This window comes from Eurytemora carolleeae, unplaced genomic scaffold, assembly GCF_000591075.1.
Source record: "Eurytemora carolleeae unplaced genomic scaffold, Eaff_2.0 scaffold133, whole genome shotgun sequence".
NCBI classification, from domain to species: domain Eukaryota; kingdom Metazoa; phylum Arthropoda; class Copepoda; order Calanoida; family Temoridae; genus Eurytemora; species Eurytemora carolleeae.
In genome coordinates this window covers 14,876-32,137 of record NW_019396188.1, presented here as the reverse complement: position 1 = coordinate 32,137, position 17,262 = coordinate 14,876, and the positions used below count along the sequence as shown (strand labels likewise).

Sequence of the window (17,262 nt, the reverse complement as noted above, 5' to 3'; positions counted from 1 at the left end):
CCTTGTCCTCACTGTATCCTACCTATATCCTAGATTAACCAAGGTTTCCTTGTCCACACTGTATCCTACCTGTATCCTAGATTAACCAAGGTTTCCTTGTCCTCACTGTATCCTACCTATATCCTAGATTAACCAAGGTTTCCTTGTCCACACTATATCCTACCTGTATCCTAGATTAACAAAGGTATCCTTGTCCACACTGTATCCTACTTGTATCCTAGATTAACCAAGGTTTCCTTGTCCACACTGTATCCTACCTATATCTTAGATTAACCTTGGGTTTCCTTGTCCACACTGTATCCTACCTTTATCCTAGATTAACCGAGGTTTCCTTGTCCACACTGTATCCTACCTATATCCTAGATTAACCAAGGTATCCTTGTCCACATTGTATCCTACCTATATCTTAGATTAACCAAGGTTTCCTTGTCCACACTGTATCCTACTTGTATCCTAGATTAACCAAGGTATCCGTGCCCACAATGTATCCTACCTTTATCCTAGATTAACCAAGGTTTCCTTGTCGACGTGCTGTATCCTACCTATATCCTAGATTAACCAAGGTTTCCTTGTCCACACTGTATCCTACTTGTATCCTAGATTAACCAAGGTTGTCCACACTGCATCCTACTTGTATCCTAGATTAACCAAGGTATCCTTGTCCACAATGTATCCTACCTATATCCTAGATTAACCAAGGTTTCCTTGTCCACACTATTTCCTACTTGTATCCTATATTAACCAAGGTTTCCTTGTTCACACTGTATCCTACTTGTATCCTAGATTAACCAAGGTATCCTTGTCCACACTGTATCTCAATTGTATCCTAGATTAAACAAGGTTTCCTTGTCCACACTGTATCCTACCTATATCCTAGATTAACCAAGGTTTCCTTGTCCACACTGTATCCTACCTATATCCTAGATTAACCAAGGTTTCCTTGTCCACACTATAGTCTGTCATTATCTTGGAGGCTTTGTTCACCCAGACCGGCATCATCTCAAAGATCTTGTTAAAACGCTCTAAAAAGAAAAAAATTAATTAAGCAACAAATTTTTTTAAAAACGCTCTAAAAACTAGACCAATATTCTATAAAAAAAAAAATTATTAAAAAAATGCTCGGAAAACAATTAAAACTAAACAATTCATGTAAAACACTAATTAAAAAACGCGTTGAAAACGATTGGGATGGGGGGTATTTTCCCTTTGTTTATTTCAAAATAACTTCATAACAGCTGATAAAAACTTTTTCAACTTCCTAGTTGTTAGCAAGTAGCAAGTTTTGTTAAACACAATTTTTTGACGCATAGGGTAGGGTTGAGGCCAGTCAAACGGCGGTGTTAAAAATATTATGTTGATATTTGTCAAACGTAAAAAAATTTATTTTTTGAACATTTTTCCAACGTACTTTTAAACTTTTTTAGAAATCCTACCCTTGCACCCTAACCAGTAACCATTAAAGAATTAGGTTTAATTTTATTTTAAAGAACAGGCCTTGATAAGTTGGAATAGGGTTATGTATCACACTCCCATAAGGGCAAAAATCAGGGGATGGGGGGATTACCTTGTTGAGTTGACCCAGGGACAGGTTCACACGCGCGCAGGCGCACATTCCTGTTTATCCGATCCAGCACGCCGATCACCTGACAAGATTGGTAAAAAAAAACAATTACCAAATCAAATGTGTGGACATTAAAGGGACTGAAAGCGTAATTTCAAGTGACCTTTTATGCAAAGATGACAATGTCCAAAGTACAACGGTAACCTTGACACCCTTTTCTAATCAATAATGTGAAAGATATTGTGGTTTTTCTACGTTTAACAGTTTTAAATTCTAATAATTATTGCTTGGGTTCCTTTAGAAGAAATGTGCAAGTGACATTAGAAGAGAACCACCATTGGAAATGATAAGTTCTCAAAGTCATTAACATTGATAACATTGATAGTAAATTCATACTTGATCAGACGAAGCTTTCAAGGATACCGTTGTGAATCAGGCATTGGCATGGAGGGTTACGCTAGTAGTTCCTTAAAGTAAAAAGATAGAGCTAAATATTTTTACCTCCACCCTCACATCTCGTCTGTTTCCATCCTAAAAAGTACATTGATTAAAAAATCTCAAAAATGGCGATTAATACTGAAGCTATACACATTACACAACTACACATCAGCTGATTCAAGATGGCGTCTCACGTGGTACCTGGGTTGAAGTTCCTAGACTGATAACTCCAATCTCCACGACACGGCCTACTCCTCCCATATTAACCACCTCATCCTAAACAAATGAATCTTAAATAACTCATTTTAAACAATTAAAAAAAAAAACATCTTTAGATTCTTTCCAAGTATTGAAACTGTATCTTATATCTGATATCGAATAAAACAATTTCATGGGTGCCCTCAATTTTTTTCTGGACATTATCACATAAGTATTCAGACGGATTAAAAATTTACCTGCACAGCGGCAACACAGATAGCTCTGGCGGTCTGATAAACCTTGTCGATGACCGCCTTGTCGACCTTGACCCACTGCTCGACGTTGGGTATGTTGGTCTGACAGCACCAATGGTAGATGAGTTTGATTACAGTCTGAGGGGCGGTGGTTCCTATCATAATTAGATCAGTAATTTCGATCTTTATTGTAGTAATGCTTAGGATCCGGATCCGGATCCGCAACATTCTAGCACCCTGGATCCGGATCCGCAAAAATATGTGGATACACGGCTTTGGATCCAAAGGGCAAATTATGACTAAAAAAACTGAAAAAATACTTCTTACTCTAAAAACTTAAATCTGAACTATTTAAAACTAGAGATTATCAAAAATGTTCTTATAACAGAATGGTTCATCAATTTTTTGCATAAAAAAATAAGCAGAAAAAGATTAAAATTAATTTGAATTTTTCTTGTATTGAACAAATTGGACAAAACCTGGGATCGAATTTAAAGAATTTTAGTCGCGGCTTAAATCCGCCGAAATCCGGTTTAAATTAAACATTTGATACAATTTTAAGTGGAACCAACCATATTTAAGCCGCGGCTTAAATTTAAACCGCCGCTCAAATTCTTTAAATTCAGCCACAGGTCAAAAGTAGCTTTAATAAAGATTTAAATTGCTAAAATGATGACGGATTTTATGATGTTAAGTTTATTTTTTTTCTTTATTAATTTTTTAATTTAAGTCAGGGGGGGGGCTAGATTTATTTCGGAACCAAAAAATCCAGATTTAGGAACCAAAGACGCGCCACAATCGAAATTTGTTTTCTGAGATAGATAATTTTTTCTGTTTTCCCTTAAGTGCCAATGAGAAGCTATTCTGAAATCTTAGGGGGTGCAAGGGTCCTGCCGCTCCCCCCCCCCTGTATCAGCCCCTGTATAGAAGGGGTACTTTCTAGGTAAAATGAATTGGGGCAAACAATTAAAAAATTAAATTTCCAACTTTAAAGTTCCTAAAAACTTGTTAAAACGTTTCGTTCTATTTTAAATCCTCCTCTCCTCACATCAAAACACAATTTACTTAAAATCAAACTTTTCAAAAACAAAATTCAATTACAGTGATTTTATTACTCATGAGGTGAGGATTAAAATTCTTTAAACAATTTTTGTAATAAGATATCTGTGACATATTTACCTATTTCAAAAATGCTTCCCTTGAATACACTGGTATATCTTGAACCAGCTCCATCATGCAACCAAACATAACCTCCACTATAGGGGAACCTAAACAAAAAAAGGGGTAAAAAGGGCTGTAATCTTACTTTCATGTAGGCCCGCATGCAAAGATGGCAATGCCCGATTCACATCGGTACCCTTGAAAACTTATTCTAATCAAACATGTGGAGGATACGTCGTTTTTCAGACCTAAGTTCAATTTTGATAATTTATCCATTGCAAGAAATTCGCAAGTCACTACTCTGCAAAAAAAAACCGCAAATGAAAGAACAGTTTACAGAAAAAAAACGTGGATATCTTTTTGTATTTAAATATTTATTAGTTTAAGACAGGTTAATTTATTCTTTTTCCTATGTATTCAGAAAAGAATGTTACAATATATAAATTTCATGTTACAAGTTAAAAATATTTTTTCAATCATGTTCACACGCATGATATTTATAAGGAGTTAGAAGAGGCTTGGTTTGAGACACACGATTTTCAAAATACACAATAATTTTATGTTGCTTATTATGATTGTACGAAATGTGATGTTGCACATTTTTCCGGAATTCGGATTGTTAATAAATATAATAACTTCACAATGTTCCGAATTAAGATAGAGAACAAAAAGCTCAGAATTAAGATTTTTTTCAATTAGAAAACAGTTCTATTGTGGATCTTTCAATTAAAGGTCCTTAGATGATCCTTACTCTTTTCTTTGTATTGGCTGTTTTTTCGTATTAGCTGTTTTTTCGCATTAGCTTAAATTCGTTTTTTATTAGCTGATTTTTTTTGTATTAGCTGACATTTTTTCGTAATTAATTAATTTTTTGTCGTATTAGCTGGATTTTCTTCGTATTAACTTATTTTTTTTTCACCTATAAGCAGAAATATTTTTTCGTATTATCTGTTTTTTCGTATTAACTGATTTTTTCGTATTAGCTGAATTTTATTCGTATTAGCTGATTTTTTCGTATTTGCTGGATTTTTACGTATTCGCTGATTTTTTTTCGTATTAGCTAAATTTTGTTTGTATTAGCTAATACTTCATAATTGATCAGACCAAGTTTTTAAGGGTAACGTTTGGATGAAGGGGATTGTTATCTTTGCATGGAGGGTCACTTGAAATTACACGTACAGTCCCTTTAAGATGGATTTAATTTTTGTAAAATAAAAGTTGTTACAAAAATCCAAATTCCTGAAAAGTCATATATAAAGCAATCAAAATACATTTGAGATGTTTAAAATTAACCTTTTCCCATCTGAGTACATGCCAAGCTTGAGCTTGAGTTTTCCACTGGATAGTTTTTCATACTGCTCAGACCTAAAAATCATATATATAAATATATATATGTAAATATATGTATATGTATATAAAATAGAAATCTCTGTTTGTCCATTTGTTTGCATGTCCAATCAAAACTCTGAAAACTCCTGGGACCCTTTGACGGATTTCAGGATAGGAAAAGAGGGACAACTACATCATTTTTCTCAGACATTCATCTCTAAAGAATTGAGTGGCAGTTGAAATTATGTCTACATCCCCCTTCACCCTACATCTCCCAGATTGCACCTGACAAGTACTTTTAACCCTACATATCTCTCTAATTGTACCTGACAATCCTCTTTAACCCTTCATATCTCTAATAGTACCTGACAAGTACCTTTAACCCTTCATATCTCTAATAGTACCTGACAAGTACCTTTAACCTTTCATATCTCTAATAGTACCTGACAAGTCCCTGCTGGATTAACCACTCTGTAAACTTGGCTGGCGTGTGAACAAGAAGCGTCTTCACTTTGGCATCCAACTCACTTCTCTTTGCCGCGGCATTCAATATGGTTCGGTTTGCGCGCGCCTAAAATTATTATTCATGATTGATTGAAAATAAAAATGTATATAAATTTCACAGCAAACTAAAGTGAAGAAGTAAGTTAAATTTAAGCGACACCATAGGTACAACTTTATGACCTTGTAGGTCCGCTAGTTTTGATTTTATGAATAGTAAAAGTAAAAGTAAAAAATTATTTATTTATGAAATATAACAACAAAATACAAAATTTAGTGTTTCAGGAGAAAATTTTTTAAAAACCTCTAAAAGAAGAGGTTGTGGGAATATTTCCCCCAATTCTAAAAATATATAAATATAGAAATAAAAGGAAAAGGAAAGGAAAGGATAAGGAAAGTTACATATTTATTGTTTACACTATATTTAAATTAGTGGTGGATTGTTAGTAATTTCGACGATGAGCTAACAACTTTTAGAAATAAAAATTATAGATTTATTTGTAATGTTAAAAAAAAAAGTAAAAAAAGCTTTATGGAGTGTGAAAGATATATAGGTTCTATGAAAAATGGGCATTTTTAAGCTTTTTTTAATTCGCGCTGATTTTTGACATCCTTTATGTTTGAATATATCTTTCACTCTTATTAATCTTCTTATTCTTTTCTTTGAAAAGTCGTCTTTGCTTTCTTCGATTCTTTTGCAAACAGAGCATGTGTTAAGAATTAAAACATTTGTACGACGGATAAAAATCTTCTATTAAATTCTGTTTAAAATTCGAAATAAGATTGATATTTGAAAGCTTAGAAAAGTGTCGTTTATTTTCATACCATTTTTTAGGAAAATTGTGAAGGGGGAGCAGTCAAATCTTAATAGATTTTATTCTAGGAATATAAAAATCATTTCTGTTTCTAAGACTTGCGTTTTTGATATTTTTTATTAGTAAAAAATCTTTTTTAAATGTTGATCTCCTTTCAATTAAAATAAAAATTTTATGACATTAAAAATTCCTAATTTTCTGAAGGGGAGTATGTTTAAAGCCCAAAAAGCTAAGTCTGAGAAAATCAAATTTATCTACAACTCTTCAATTTTAGGAGTTTTGCTAAAAACAATTTCAATTTTGCGTTTAATTTTCTTCAATTTAATTTTCTTCAGTTTGATGGGATCGGTCTCTGTATCTTAAAAATAATGACGAAACATAATCATTAAATATGAAAATATGCTATTTTTAACTTTCTTACCACGACGGATAGGGCCGGGAAGACTTTCCTGAGAGGAGGAGCTCCAACAGGTTCTACACCAGGCTTGGTCAGATCAACTATAGGAGGAGTTACAGTCTGGTATCAGAGAAAAATGATTCAAATAATAATCAAATGAGGGTGTTATAGAGAAACTTGAAATGAATTTACTAGTTCAAGAATGAAGACTTATAGCTTGTACCGTATTAAAAATATAGATTGAAAATATCGTCTTTGAATTAATGATTCTTAACTTAACTAAATAGCAAACACAGAAAGATAGGTAGTCAGCAAAATGATTGAAAGGACGAAAAAATGTCTGTTGGTAGATGAGGTAAAAAAGAAAAAATGTACAACAAATGTGCTTTTATGAAAAAGTCAGGTTTTTCTAAAATATTTTGAGATAAATATTTGTCGAGATAACGAGTACATAAACTAAATCAATTCTAGCTCCCTTGGTGGCAGGTGTTTGAGTTCTTGCACCCGGAGATGGTCTGCTGGGAGCTGGAGATCGTCTTGAAGCAGGACCTCCTGCTCCTGGAGTTCTAGCAGCAGGACTAGGAGCTCCAGGACGAACTCGACCTGCTGAAGGAGCTGGAGCACGGACAACAGTTTTTGCCTAAATATATGACATCAAAACTTTTTTGTGGCTTTTAATTTCTTATTTAGGAAAACTTAAAGGGACTGTTAACGTAATTTCAAGTGACCTTTAATTTAAAAACATTTTTCAGAGGAAAAATTATCATAATATCCGCGTTTTTCAATTGATTTTCAATTGCAGTTATCTGTAAAAGTGACTTCAGGTTTATGCAGCAAGGACAACAAAAGGTGAGAATCAGGAACACGCTTTAGATTGAGGGTCACCTGAACCAGGCCGACAGTCGCTTTAATTTTCAAAATTACAGAAAACATTTGTTGTGATAATAGTCACAAGTTTACAATACCAATAAGACAAAATGTTAAGCACGCTATTGATCGAATTAAGGAATTCAATTTGGCTAGATTTTTTTTTAAATTGAGAAAATAACAAAAAATAAAATTAATGATTAATTTTGGGATTTGTGTTGTCAAAAAAAATTGGGAAAATTAAAAAAAACAAAAAATCATTGAAATTGCTGATCAATTTTAGGATTTGGACTGAACTAAAAAAATTGGGAAAATTACAAAAAAAAATAAATGCTCTTTGCCAAAATCATAAAAAATAACACTTTTTCTTAACAATCTCTGTATTATACCTGCTGCATAATTTGAGGAGCCTGTGCCCTAGGCTGCTGGGAACCAGTTAGAACTGGTCGCATAATCTGACCGCTGGAGGTCACTAGGGTCGCCTGACTGGACATCACGGAGGGTAAACTAGATGCTGGGAGAGTACCAACAATTCTAAACAAAATTAGTTGAACTCAATCCTAGGAAAAAAAACCCATTTATTATTGTTAAGTTTATATATTTGGATTCATAATTTTTTATGAAAAATATACAAGGGAAAAATTAATGAATATCGGATTTTAGAATAATCTAAAAAATTTCAAATTGCCATTTTTTGTTTAAATCCTAGAAAACATCACGAGACGAATTGACGATGTAATATCACGGCAATTGCTAAAAATGTCAAGGAAGGCAAAACATAATAATAATTATTAGTAATTGAAGATGGCCCAGTGTAATAAATATCGACCAACCTGCCAGTTTTAGGGTCCATTAGTAGCCTGTATCCCGGGGGTACAGTTGTCACAGTACCCGGAGGGACTCCAGTTACAGACTAGAGATGAAAAGATAGATGAAAAGATGAAAAAGTTTACTTTTTTCATTTTTACAATAACAAAATCTCATGAACTAGCATAGAATGACAACTTACACAATAACTGTGCAAACCAAATAAACGCCATAAATCTTTCAAATAATCCAACTGATTTCATGAAAATAATTATGATTTCTATCATGGTATCCCTGTAGTGCTGAGCTGGTATTAGTCACAACGTTACCCACACTTGTTGATGTTTCAGTCACCCTACAAATTAAAAAAAAGTTAATGGGACTGTAAGCGAAATTTCAATTGACCTCCTTGCAAAGCTGGCGATTTATAGCTTTATTCAATGTTTAAAATTTCGAAAAATTATTATTTTAGTTTTTCTACAATTGCACATTTCAACTGCAGGAAAACAATTTAGGAATTATTTGAATTAAACCCTTATGAACCTAGATAAACGACCATTTTTCTCACAGAATTAATCAGATAAAGGTTACAAGGGTACTGTTGTGAATCGGGAATTGACATCTTGGCAAAGCGGGTCAATTGAAATAACGCTGGCAGTCCCTGTTAATTTTCAAGACTCTATTCGTTTAGCACGAAGAATACACAAGGTTTGTCCGATCAGAACTCACGAACCCCTCAAATTTTGATTGTGGAACTTGTAAGAACCAAATATATTTTATTACCTTGGTTGGAAATTTTTAAGTTGAGTGGGTCAACTTCTAGAGAAAAAATGTCTAAACTCTTAATTTAAGACCAAGCGCGGGTAAACGGCGCGAGTAACTATAATGAGTAAATATTTCACCTGAATGTAACCGAATTATCTGAGTTGGGGGTAACCTTGGCTCCCTTTCTAACCAATTCCTCCAGCTTACCCATGGCATCCTTAACACAGATTTGATAAATTCAAAATTCAAGCCAAATTGACCTGAGGCCGAATTTAAAGAATTCTAGCCGCGGCTCAAACAAGGTTAGTTCCACTTGAAATTGTATTGAGTGTTTAGAGATTTGAGCCGGCGCTGAATTGAAACCGGTTTAAGGTGGTTCAGCGACGCGGTTTAAAGTCTTTAAATTCGGCCTTAGATCAACTAGGTATGGAGAGTTGATCTAGTTTTCTAGTCTCTATTGCAATATTGGCCACACTATAGATAAATGAATATTTCTCCTAACTCCAATATATTTGAAATGAAAGGTTATTACTGCTTAATGATTCTATTTTATCTTGTTTCTTGTTTACAAGGCTTTTGAGGCAATTAACGCCCCTCTTTTATCAGCAATTTTATCGTTAATATATTACTATTCAAGCTGCCTTTTTTACTTTGTGATAGTAAAACCAAAAAAATTCACAAATAAAATAGTGAATTTTCAACAAAAATGAAAGTCGAATTTTTTTTATTTCACAACAATGTGGGCTCGATCGGTTCAGCCGTTTCGAGGCAACAACTATCAGACAGACCAATCAGATACCTTAAACTCCTTCTGCTTTTTGGTGTAGAAATCCTTCTGAGCATCTGACAGTTCATCTTCAACGCACTCCATAGACAGCGAGGTCACGTTCTTATCCTAGATACCAACATTCTTTAGGGATGCAGGGTGTCCCAACAAATATGACACTATAGTTTTAAGCTTATTGATACAGGGTGTCACAAAAATATGGGAATAAAGTAAATATTTTTCATCGTCTTCGATTTACGCGGTATTTAAACATTAATCAAAGAAGTAAACTCTTGGTCATGAGTTTTCCAAAATGAGATCTGCCGTTATCGTACTTTCAAGTGAACATTAAACAACGGAAAATTATAAAATTTTGTAAGATTACATTTCATACAATAATACAGAAATTGTCTGATTATCTTATATTCACAAAAGTTATGATAAAAAGAAGTAAACTTCATTTTAGAAAGTTCATTGAGGTCCAGGGTGTGTGGAATTGCTTGAAAATTCTCTACAGATGACGACCTGTACTCTGGACTGTGCGGGCAACTACAGCTATCCTCATAATGCTCCTACCTGGAGTTCTGAGGATCACCACACATGTAACCAAGTAAGTAAGTACAACATTTAGATACAAAAACCGAAAACAATCTCAACATCATTTTTCAATTTTTCAGTAAATTGGAACACCCTGTAGGTAACAACCCTGAAAACATTTAGTCTCACACAAACCGATTTAGTCGGTTAAAATGTTTCCTGTGAGACCTGGGAAAGCAAATGTAAAAATAAAAAACAAACAAAAAATTTTACGGCAATTGTCTTTCTTAGTCCTCATATACTGAAACTTATTCATCATCTGAATTGTTATTTCCAATATTTACTAGCAAAAGGGCCCGCCCTGCAAACATTTAGTCTCCAACAAACCGATGGCGAACATATAAAATCCAGAATTATTTTCCCGCCAACTTCGACATCGGCGCATAGAGTATGTAAAAAAGTTTCCTAGGCGGCGTTGCCCGTGGAGAAAAAAATTTGAGAAAATTTGAAGAAAAAAAATTTGAAAAAAAATATTTTGATTTTTGTTAGCCTATAACACCCACCAGCCACCCATGAGTGTCCACAAACATTTTCAGCCCAATCGGTCCAGCCGTTTGGCCGACTATACGCAACATTTATGTCTTTTTTATTATATAGAAATAACACCGTAAATGTTTAGGAACAACTCACCTGTACAGGTGATGGCGATTCTTCCACACTTACTGGCGTTACATCGCCTCCGACGGAAGTGCGATTCCGCCGTTTCGGAGGTGGCATTTTCTCTGGAATATTCTAGCTCAAGACCTAGTGCCTTGAAGATATATGTGTTTGTAATTCTGGGCAATAACATTTGAATTTCTTAACACTTCTGAATGTATAACTGAATCCGTGACAAGAGAACTTATGATTTGAAAGAAAAAATACTTTGAAAAAGTTAAAAATCACAATTAAAGGGACTGTAAGCATAATTTTAAGTGAACTTCCTCTTATTAAGTACAGAATGTCATATTTACAACGAAACTCTTTAAACCCTTGGTTGAAACATGACCAAAGATTTCTTGGATATTCTTATTTAGAGCGGAAAATTAAGTGCCAAGAAGCCGTGCAAGTGTACACTTGCATGAAGTGTTCAGGTAACCTAGAGTAGTCTCCCTGCACTCGATTTTCAGCTATGCAAATGTGGGTATCTAACTCATTGTACTCTGAACAAAGGCTAGTACCGTTTTAAATCGGACATGCTGCTCTATAAAAGAAAAGTCACTTGAAATTACGCTCACAGTCCCCTTTTGATCTACCTCGTTTCTTTGATACATCAGGGTATAAGGATGGAACAGCTCCCTTTCTCAAGGATGGGCCTCTGCCAATGCCATTATCCTTCCATTTTCCCTTTTTAAAACTTTTCTTGCTAAAATGCAAGTTGCAGATGAAAGTGTTTTTTGTAAAGTTCGGTTTTAATACCGCCACCCATTCGGGGGATGGGTTCTTAGGTACCCTATGGAAGCTGGTGTATTTGTAAGTAGTGTTTCGTTTGCATTTAGGAACTCCACAATATCTTGGCATTATCTAAAAATCTGAAGAAAAAAAACTGAAACTCGAACACACAATTTCACCTAGCCGGACATGCACTGAGCGAACTGAGCCCGTTCTCTCTATAGATAGTGGTCGTGTAGTTCATGTACATCGTGGTCGTGTAGTTCATATGTTGATAGATAATTTCTCCGTACACTTCACGACCAATATAGGAGACGTCAAGTTGTCGACCAATGTGGTTAATGCATTGGTACTGGAATAGGGTATCCCAACGAGGCTCGCGCACGAATGAAAGGTCGATACGGTACGGGGGGAAGATCCGTATCCTCTGACGTCACTGATTAAAACTATTGGTGGAGAATTCTCAGACCACCAAAGAAATGCCAATCACAATCATGCGTATACTCGCCAGTGTCCACTTTGTGCCCTGTACCGGGTTATGACGTAGGTAAGATACAGAAGCTAGAATTGTATGACTACCTTACCCTATTCAAGTACCCATGGGTAAATGGAAGGAACGGCCTCTGAGCAGCCAATTTAACTGGATTATTTGTGTACTGTATGTGCTTTGTGTGCACGTCATGTATTGAAAAATGTTATGTACAGTTATACGCAAATATAATCCGTGTACAGGTACACAGTATGAAGCCCGCTATAGTGTACACTGTACACTAATACACTGTAAATTTAATGCGAGTTCTTTTAATATGTTGCTTTTGTACGCAGACGCTAAATACAACATATTGACAATATTTCAAATTTTTCATAAGGAAATTTAATTGCCAAGTCCGGGGTATTTTTTCATAAAATCTTTTAAGTTCTCTTGTCAATTGGAATTTAACAGACTGTATTTTATCAAATAGACATTTAATTTGATTTTTGAATATGTTTGGTGGATTTTACGAATGCTCTATTACACTCATCGACTGCTGCCTTTCCAGTCAAATACGCTGCAAACCCTGGGACATTAATATTAATATTTGTCAATATTTGAGAAATATATCCTAAACACGAGGTGTGTAAGGCAATTGGACGACAACATCATTTCTGAATCCGAGCCGCATTCTCCTCATTTACTTAGCCAAGCCTCATAAAGGTGGCTCATAGTAGAAATTATGAAATGTGGCTAGGAAGCAAAAATTAGGTGGTTGACTTTTCTCCCCTCGGTTTAGAAAGCAAATTATTGTTTATTGTAAAAGAACATTAATTAATTAAATTTTTCTATATATATTTATGTTCCTGTGAATACAACAGAGGACAAAACGATGGTGGATCGCTTCATTCCTTTCATATTTCTAAAATAAATTTGGTTTCATGAAATTATTTAAAATTTTACTTTTCATTTATAATTATCAATAATTGAGAAAACAGAAATCAAGCTTTAATATTTTCATATAATTACAATTTATAATTATCAAGATTGCATTTCTGACGTCGTAACTTTTATTTTGTCGATCCTAGGATCAAGCAGTTATCCATATCTTTTCCCCGACGTCTCATAGACAGGGAGCGAGCCAGGGGGCGGAAACGTCATGTATGTGTGTCTGTACCAAAAGAGTGCGTGTAAGGAATACCGAACCGAAGGCGTGTAATGTAGGTCTATGCAGTACATAAGAATCTCGGTATTTGTACAGTCTAGGAGAGTATATTTGTTTATTGTTAATTGTAAATGTAATATATTATTTACATATTTAAGTCAACACTATAAAGCCAAATTTTCATGCAAAGAATAAAAACTGATTAAAGTTTACAATAAACTACTCCTTATTCAAGTTTAATTATAATTGACGACATTGTTATGCAATATTTTTGACCGTAGTCATGTTGTGTGTCAGTACCAAAAGAGTGTGTGTAAGGAATACCAAACTCGTCTGCAAAGCAGTGCGACTGGCTTTCTCATGCCAGACCAGCGCCATTTCCTTTCCCTTTATTCCTATTCCCTAGAGCGAGCACATTTAATTGAAACTTACAAATCACGTGGTTATCGATATAAAGCATTGTACTGTAGATTATCGATATTAAGCGCTGTACTGTAGATTATCCCTATTAAGCGTTGTACTGTAGAGTATCGATATTAAGCGTTGTACTGTAGATTATCGATATTAAGCGTTGTACAGTAGATTATCGATATTAAGCGTTGTAATGTAGATTATCAATATTAAGCGTTGTACTGTAGATTATCGATATTAAGCATTGTACTGTAGATTATTGATATTAAGCGTTGTACTGTAGATTATCGATATTAAGCGTTGTACTGTAGATTATCGCTAATTCCCAAAGTTTCAACAAGTTAAATGTTTTCTAAGACATCAAGACATGAAGTGATGATTAAACTTTCAAAATGTATTAAAGGATATTTTAAACTATGAATTCTGTTAGTTCAAATCTTATTCTGTTAGTTCAATCTTATTTTGAAATATCAAAGATTCAAACAATTAACTTGAAAAAATACAGGGATTCGAAAATTGGAGTTTGTGGCAAAGACTCCATTTCTTTTTACATAAGCACTTACTTTGTAAAATATTTTTGTCCAAAATACAATGAGGAAAAGGTGATTGATCCTTGAAAACAAAACTAGTATAAAACCAAATGAAACAATAGATGGAATTGAGCTATAAAATTTTTTTTTAATGTTTTCAGAGGAACCCCTCCCCCTCCCCCTTATTATTCTAATTATTTAAAACAAAGTTCCAAATGTCTATGCTTTTGTTTCTTAAAATTGAATATACTAGTTTCCTATGCCAAGAGATTTAAGCAAACATCGAGAAATGCATTCTGAGTATCTTCCTCTGAAAGGTAATAATATAATGTAATAACTTCAAACAGGAAAACAGAGGTGTTCACTGTATATTTTCCTCTGAAAGGTAATAATATGATGTAATAACTTCAACCAGGAAAACAGGGGTGTTCACTGTATATTTTCCTCTGAAAGGTAATAATATGATGTAATAACTTCAAACAGGAAAACAGGGGTGTATATTTTCTCAAATAATCATTTCCTTCCTCATTCTAGAAATAATTGTATTCTCCCAGAAGTTCATTTATATGGATCCATTGGGTAAATAAATGATTTTAGGGAAGAAATACTGCATTTTTGAGTAAAAAGTTTCATTGAAATAATAAAACCTTGCCTTTTCTTGTATAATTTTACATTTTACATACAAAATATTTTCCCCTGGGGGAGGGGGAGGGTAATTCTGCAAGAAAACAGAACAAATAAGTTTTTACTAAGAAATTCATAATTTGTACTGAACTATGTTCATCAAATCTAATTTTTCCAGGAAATAATGGAATAATGGAACAGCGAAGAAAATAAGGAAATACCGAGACAAATCGTCAGCTATAGAAAATCAAGAATAACATGGTGAAAGCAAAGTTGTAGAAATGCAAATATTATCAAAGGGACTGTTGGTGAAATTTTAAACGACCCTCAAGAAAAAATATCGAATACCGCTTTTGGCATATAAAATCTTTAATATTTTTAAGGGACACGAATGACATCAGCTTGGTTGAGTTCACACTGTACCCTAACGTACACTCAATCCAACACAGCAATTCAAACTTAATTTAGGAAATAAACAGTGAACACACGAAACTCTCTGTCATCGATTCAAAATCTGACATTGCCTTGTTTAAATGGACGGTCACTTAAAATTACGCGTATAGTTCCATTAAGAAGTAAAATTGAGATAAGTTAGACAAAATAAGAAATGATAAAAAAAATACCTAGTTTCCTCGCTTGCAATAAAGCCCTGTGCCGACATTTTACCCTCCTTGACCATCATAATATCGTCAGCTGCATATGACGTAGTGAAAGATGACATTTAAGTATTTACCGCATTATATAGTTTAATGCAATAAAATGTGTATGGGGGGGGGGGGGAAGACAAGCCGTGCTCTTATAGCCTCCATCCCGCAATTGACTCACAAATATCAGCACGCATGTATGAAATGTTTTAAGGAAGAAATAAGCATTTAAAAGTAGACATTTGCCGGAAGCGATACGGGTAAACGCAGTGCCGCAAGTCATGAATGTGAGTCAATTGCGGGATGGAGGCTATTTAATGTAAGATTCATCTCATTTATTTCGGAGAACAAAAAATGAAAGAACAAGAAACATCATTTTACCCAAAAAATAAAAATACATTAATTTGAAATTTTGAACACGAACAGCAAGATTCAAATATTCCATGGATTCTAAATGTGAAATTTTGTTAAACCTAAATCAAGGAATTGCAAAATTGTTACATTCATTTTTGGTGTAAAAAATGTCTAAAATGTTTGTTTACATAATCCATTATTGAATATTAATAAGATCCCTGATTCTGTGCAGTAATAATAGTGGTGGTTATTATATCCATCTTTTTCACTCTGAAATATCGAGCAAATTAAATTTTGTAACAAAAAACACTTGCCATATAGATTTTTATTAATGAAAAAAAGAAAAACATTATTTTTACATGTTTGTCCAATTGGGAAACAAGATTAAACAAACGTCAAGGTTTAAATGGAAAATAAACTAAAATTTGTAAAATCGTACGTAATGAACTGAAAGTACGTTCCCCAAAAACTTACCTTTTTAAACTTTGATTAATGTTCAAAACCTAGATTTGACTGGCTGGCATTCTTCTGCAATATAATAAAGATTTGGTGACGGAGAAAACAATTTTCTAGACAAAAAAACAATTTGTGAGGGCACGACAGAAATAAAAGAAATAGGATGATCAACTAATTTATAAATATCTTCCAGATGCAGGGGTATATATTCCCCCCTCCCCCCCCACCTCTGAGGGTGGGGAATGAGTTATGATGCTGAGGAGAAAACATAAAACCTAGACATCGAAAAAGGAAAGTTTTTTTTCCATTTCCGATACTTTTTACCCACCAAAATAATGTTCTTTAAATTAATTTTTTGGAGTATTATCAACCCCTGAAAATATTTTGTTTAATTGAAAAATTCAAGGAAGTGTTGACAAAAAATTGACACTTAATCTCAATTTGAGTATATCTGTGTTCAGTCAAACATATCTGTTTTTCGGAATAAGTTTTGTGAATGAGTAATGAGTATGTATGTTTAAATAACAGTGATTAAGTAATATTTTTCAAAATACAAATGCAAAATTTATAAATATCTAAAAGCCAAGTTCGTTTATCTCTTTCTGTTAAATTTTTGACATGTAATTTGTTGCTAAAATAATGCCAATAGTTTAAAATTAGGTTATCGCAGAAAAAACACTTTTATAAATGTATTTCAGAAAATACACTTTTATAAATGTATTTCAGAAAATACACTTTTATAAATGTATTTCAGAAAATACACTTTTATAAATGTATTT

The 17,262-nt window shown here is 33.7% G+C and overlaps 2 protein-coding genes across 11 annotated transcripts in view; both read right to left on the bottom strand.

The window, feature by feature from the left end:
* The window catches only part of LOC111697643 (uncharacterized), a 29,682-nt gene extending 17,614 nt beyond the window's left edge, over positions 1 to 12,068 (bottom strand). Inside the window, exons 1-17 of the mRNA XM_023467715.1 lie at positions 11,692 to 12,068; positions 11,087 to 11,178; positions 9,893 to 9,988; positions 9,231 to 9,310; positions 8,623 to 8,683; positions 8,355 to 8,434; positions 7,911 to 8,055; positions 7,130 to 7,294; positions 6,679 to 6,774; positions 5,385 to 5,512; positions 4,906 to 4,977; positions 3,631 to 3,719; positions 2,455 to 2,606; positions 2,201 to 2,275; positions 2,063 to 2,092; positions 1,565 to 1,643; positions 914 to 1,022 (exon numbers count right to left, since the gene is read on the bottom strand). Of these exons, the coding sequence (XP_023323483.1) occupies positions 914 to 1,022; positions 1,565 to 1,643; positions 2,063 to 2,092; positions 2,201 to 2,275; positions 2,455 to 2,606; positions 3,631 to 3,719; positions 4,906 to 4,977; positions 5,385 to 5,512; positions 6,679 to 6,774; positions 7,130 to 7,294; positions 7,911 to 8,055; positions 8,355 to 8,434; positions 8,623 to 8,683; positions 9,231 to 9,310; positions 9,893 to 9,988; positions 11,087 to 11,178; positions 11,692 to 11,956 (1,814 nt within the window). The 5' untranslated portion in view covers positions 11,957 to 12,068. The remainder of the gene's footprint in view (positions 1 to 913; positions 1,023 to 1,564; positions 1,644 to 2,062; positions 2,093 to 2,200; positions 2,276 to 2,454; positions 2,607 to 3,630; positions 3,720 to 4,905; positions 4,978 to 5,384; positions 5,513 to 6,678; positions 6,775 to 7,129; positions 7,295 to 7,910; positions 8,056 to 8,354; positions 8,435 to 8,622; positions 8,684 to 9,230; positions 9,311 to 9,892; positions 9,989 to 11,086; positions 11,179 to 11,691) is intronic.
* On the bottom strand, positions 11,178 to 17,196 carry LOC111697632 (uncharacterized). 10 transcript variants are annotated; one of them, XR_002764338.1, is made up of 8 exons: positions 16,502 to 16,758; positions 16,246 to 16,297; positions 15,653 to 15,699; positions 14,663 to 14,715; positions 14,439 to 14,487; positions 13,166 to 13,221; positions 12,730 to 12,885; positions 11,178 to 11,296 (listed from the first exon to the last, which is right to left on the bottom strand). XR_002764338.1 is itself a non-coding variant. In XM_023467700.1 (8 exons), the coding sequence occupies exons 2-7, from the start codon at positions 16,285 to 16,287 to the stop codon at positions 12,794 to 12,796; spliced, it is 339 nt and encodes a 112-aa protein (XP_023323468.1). In that variant the 5' UTR covers positions 16,288 to 16,297; positions 16,502 to 16,758; the 3' UTR covers positions 11,178 to 11,276; positions 12,748 to 12,793. The 10 variants fall into 10 exon arrangements, 6 of the variants coding, with proteins under 6 accessions (XP_023323468.1, XP_023323469.1, XP_023323470.1 ...); XR_002764340.1 differs by having other exon boundaries at positions 11,178 to 11,276; positions 12,734 to 12,885; XR_002764339.1 differs by having other exon boundaries at positions 11,178 to 11,284; positions 12,737 to 12,885.
* Positions 17,197 to 17,262: the final 66 nt, after the last annotated feature.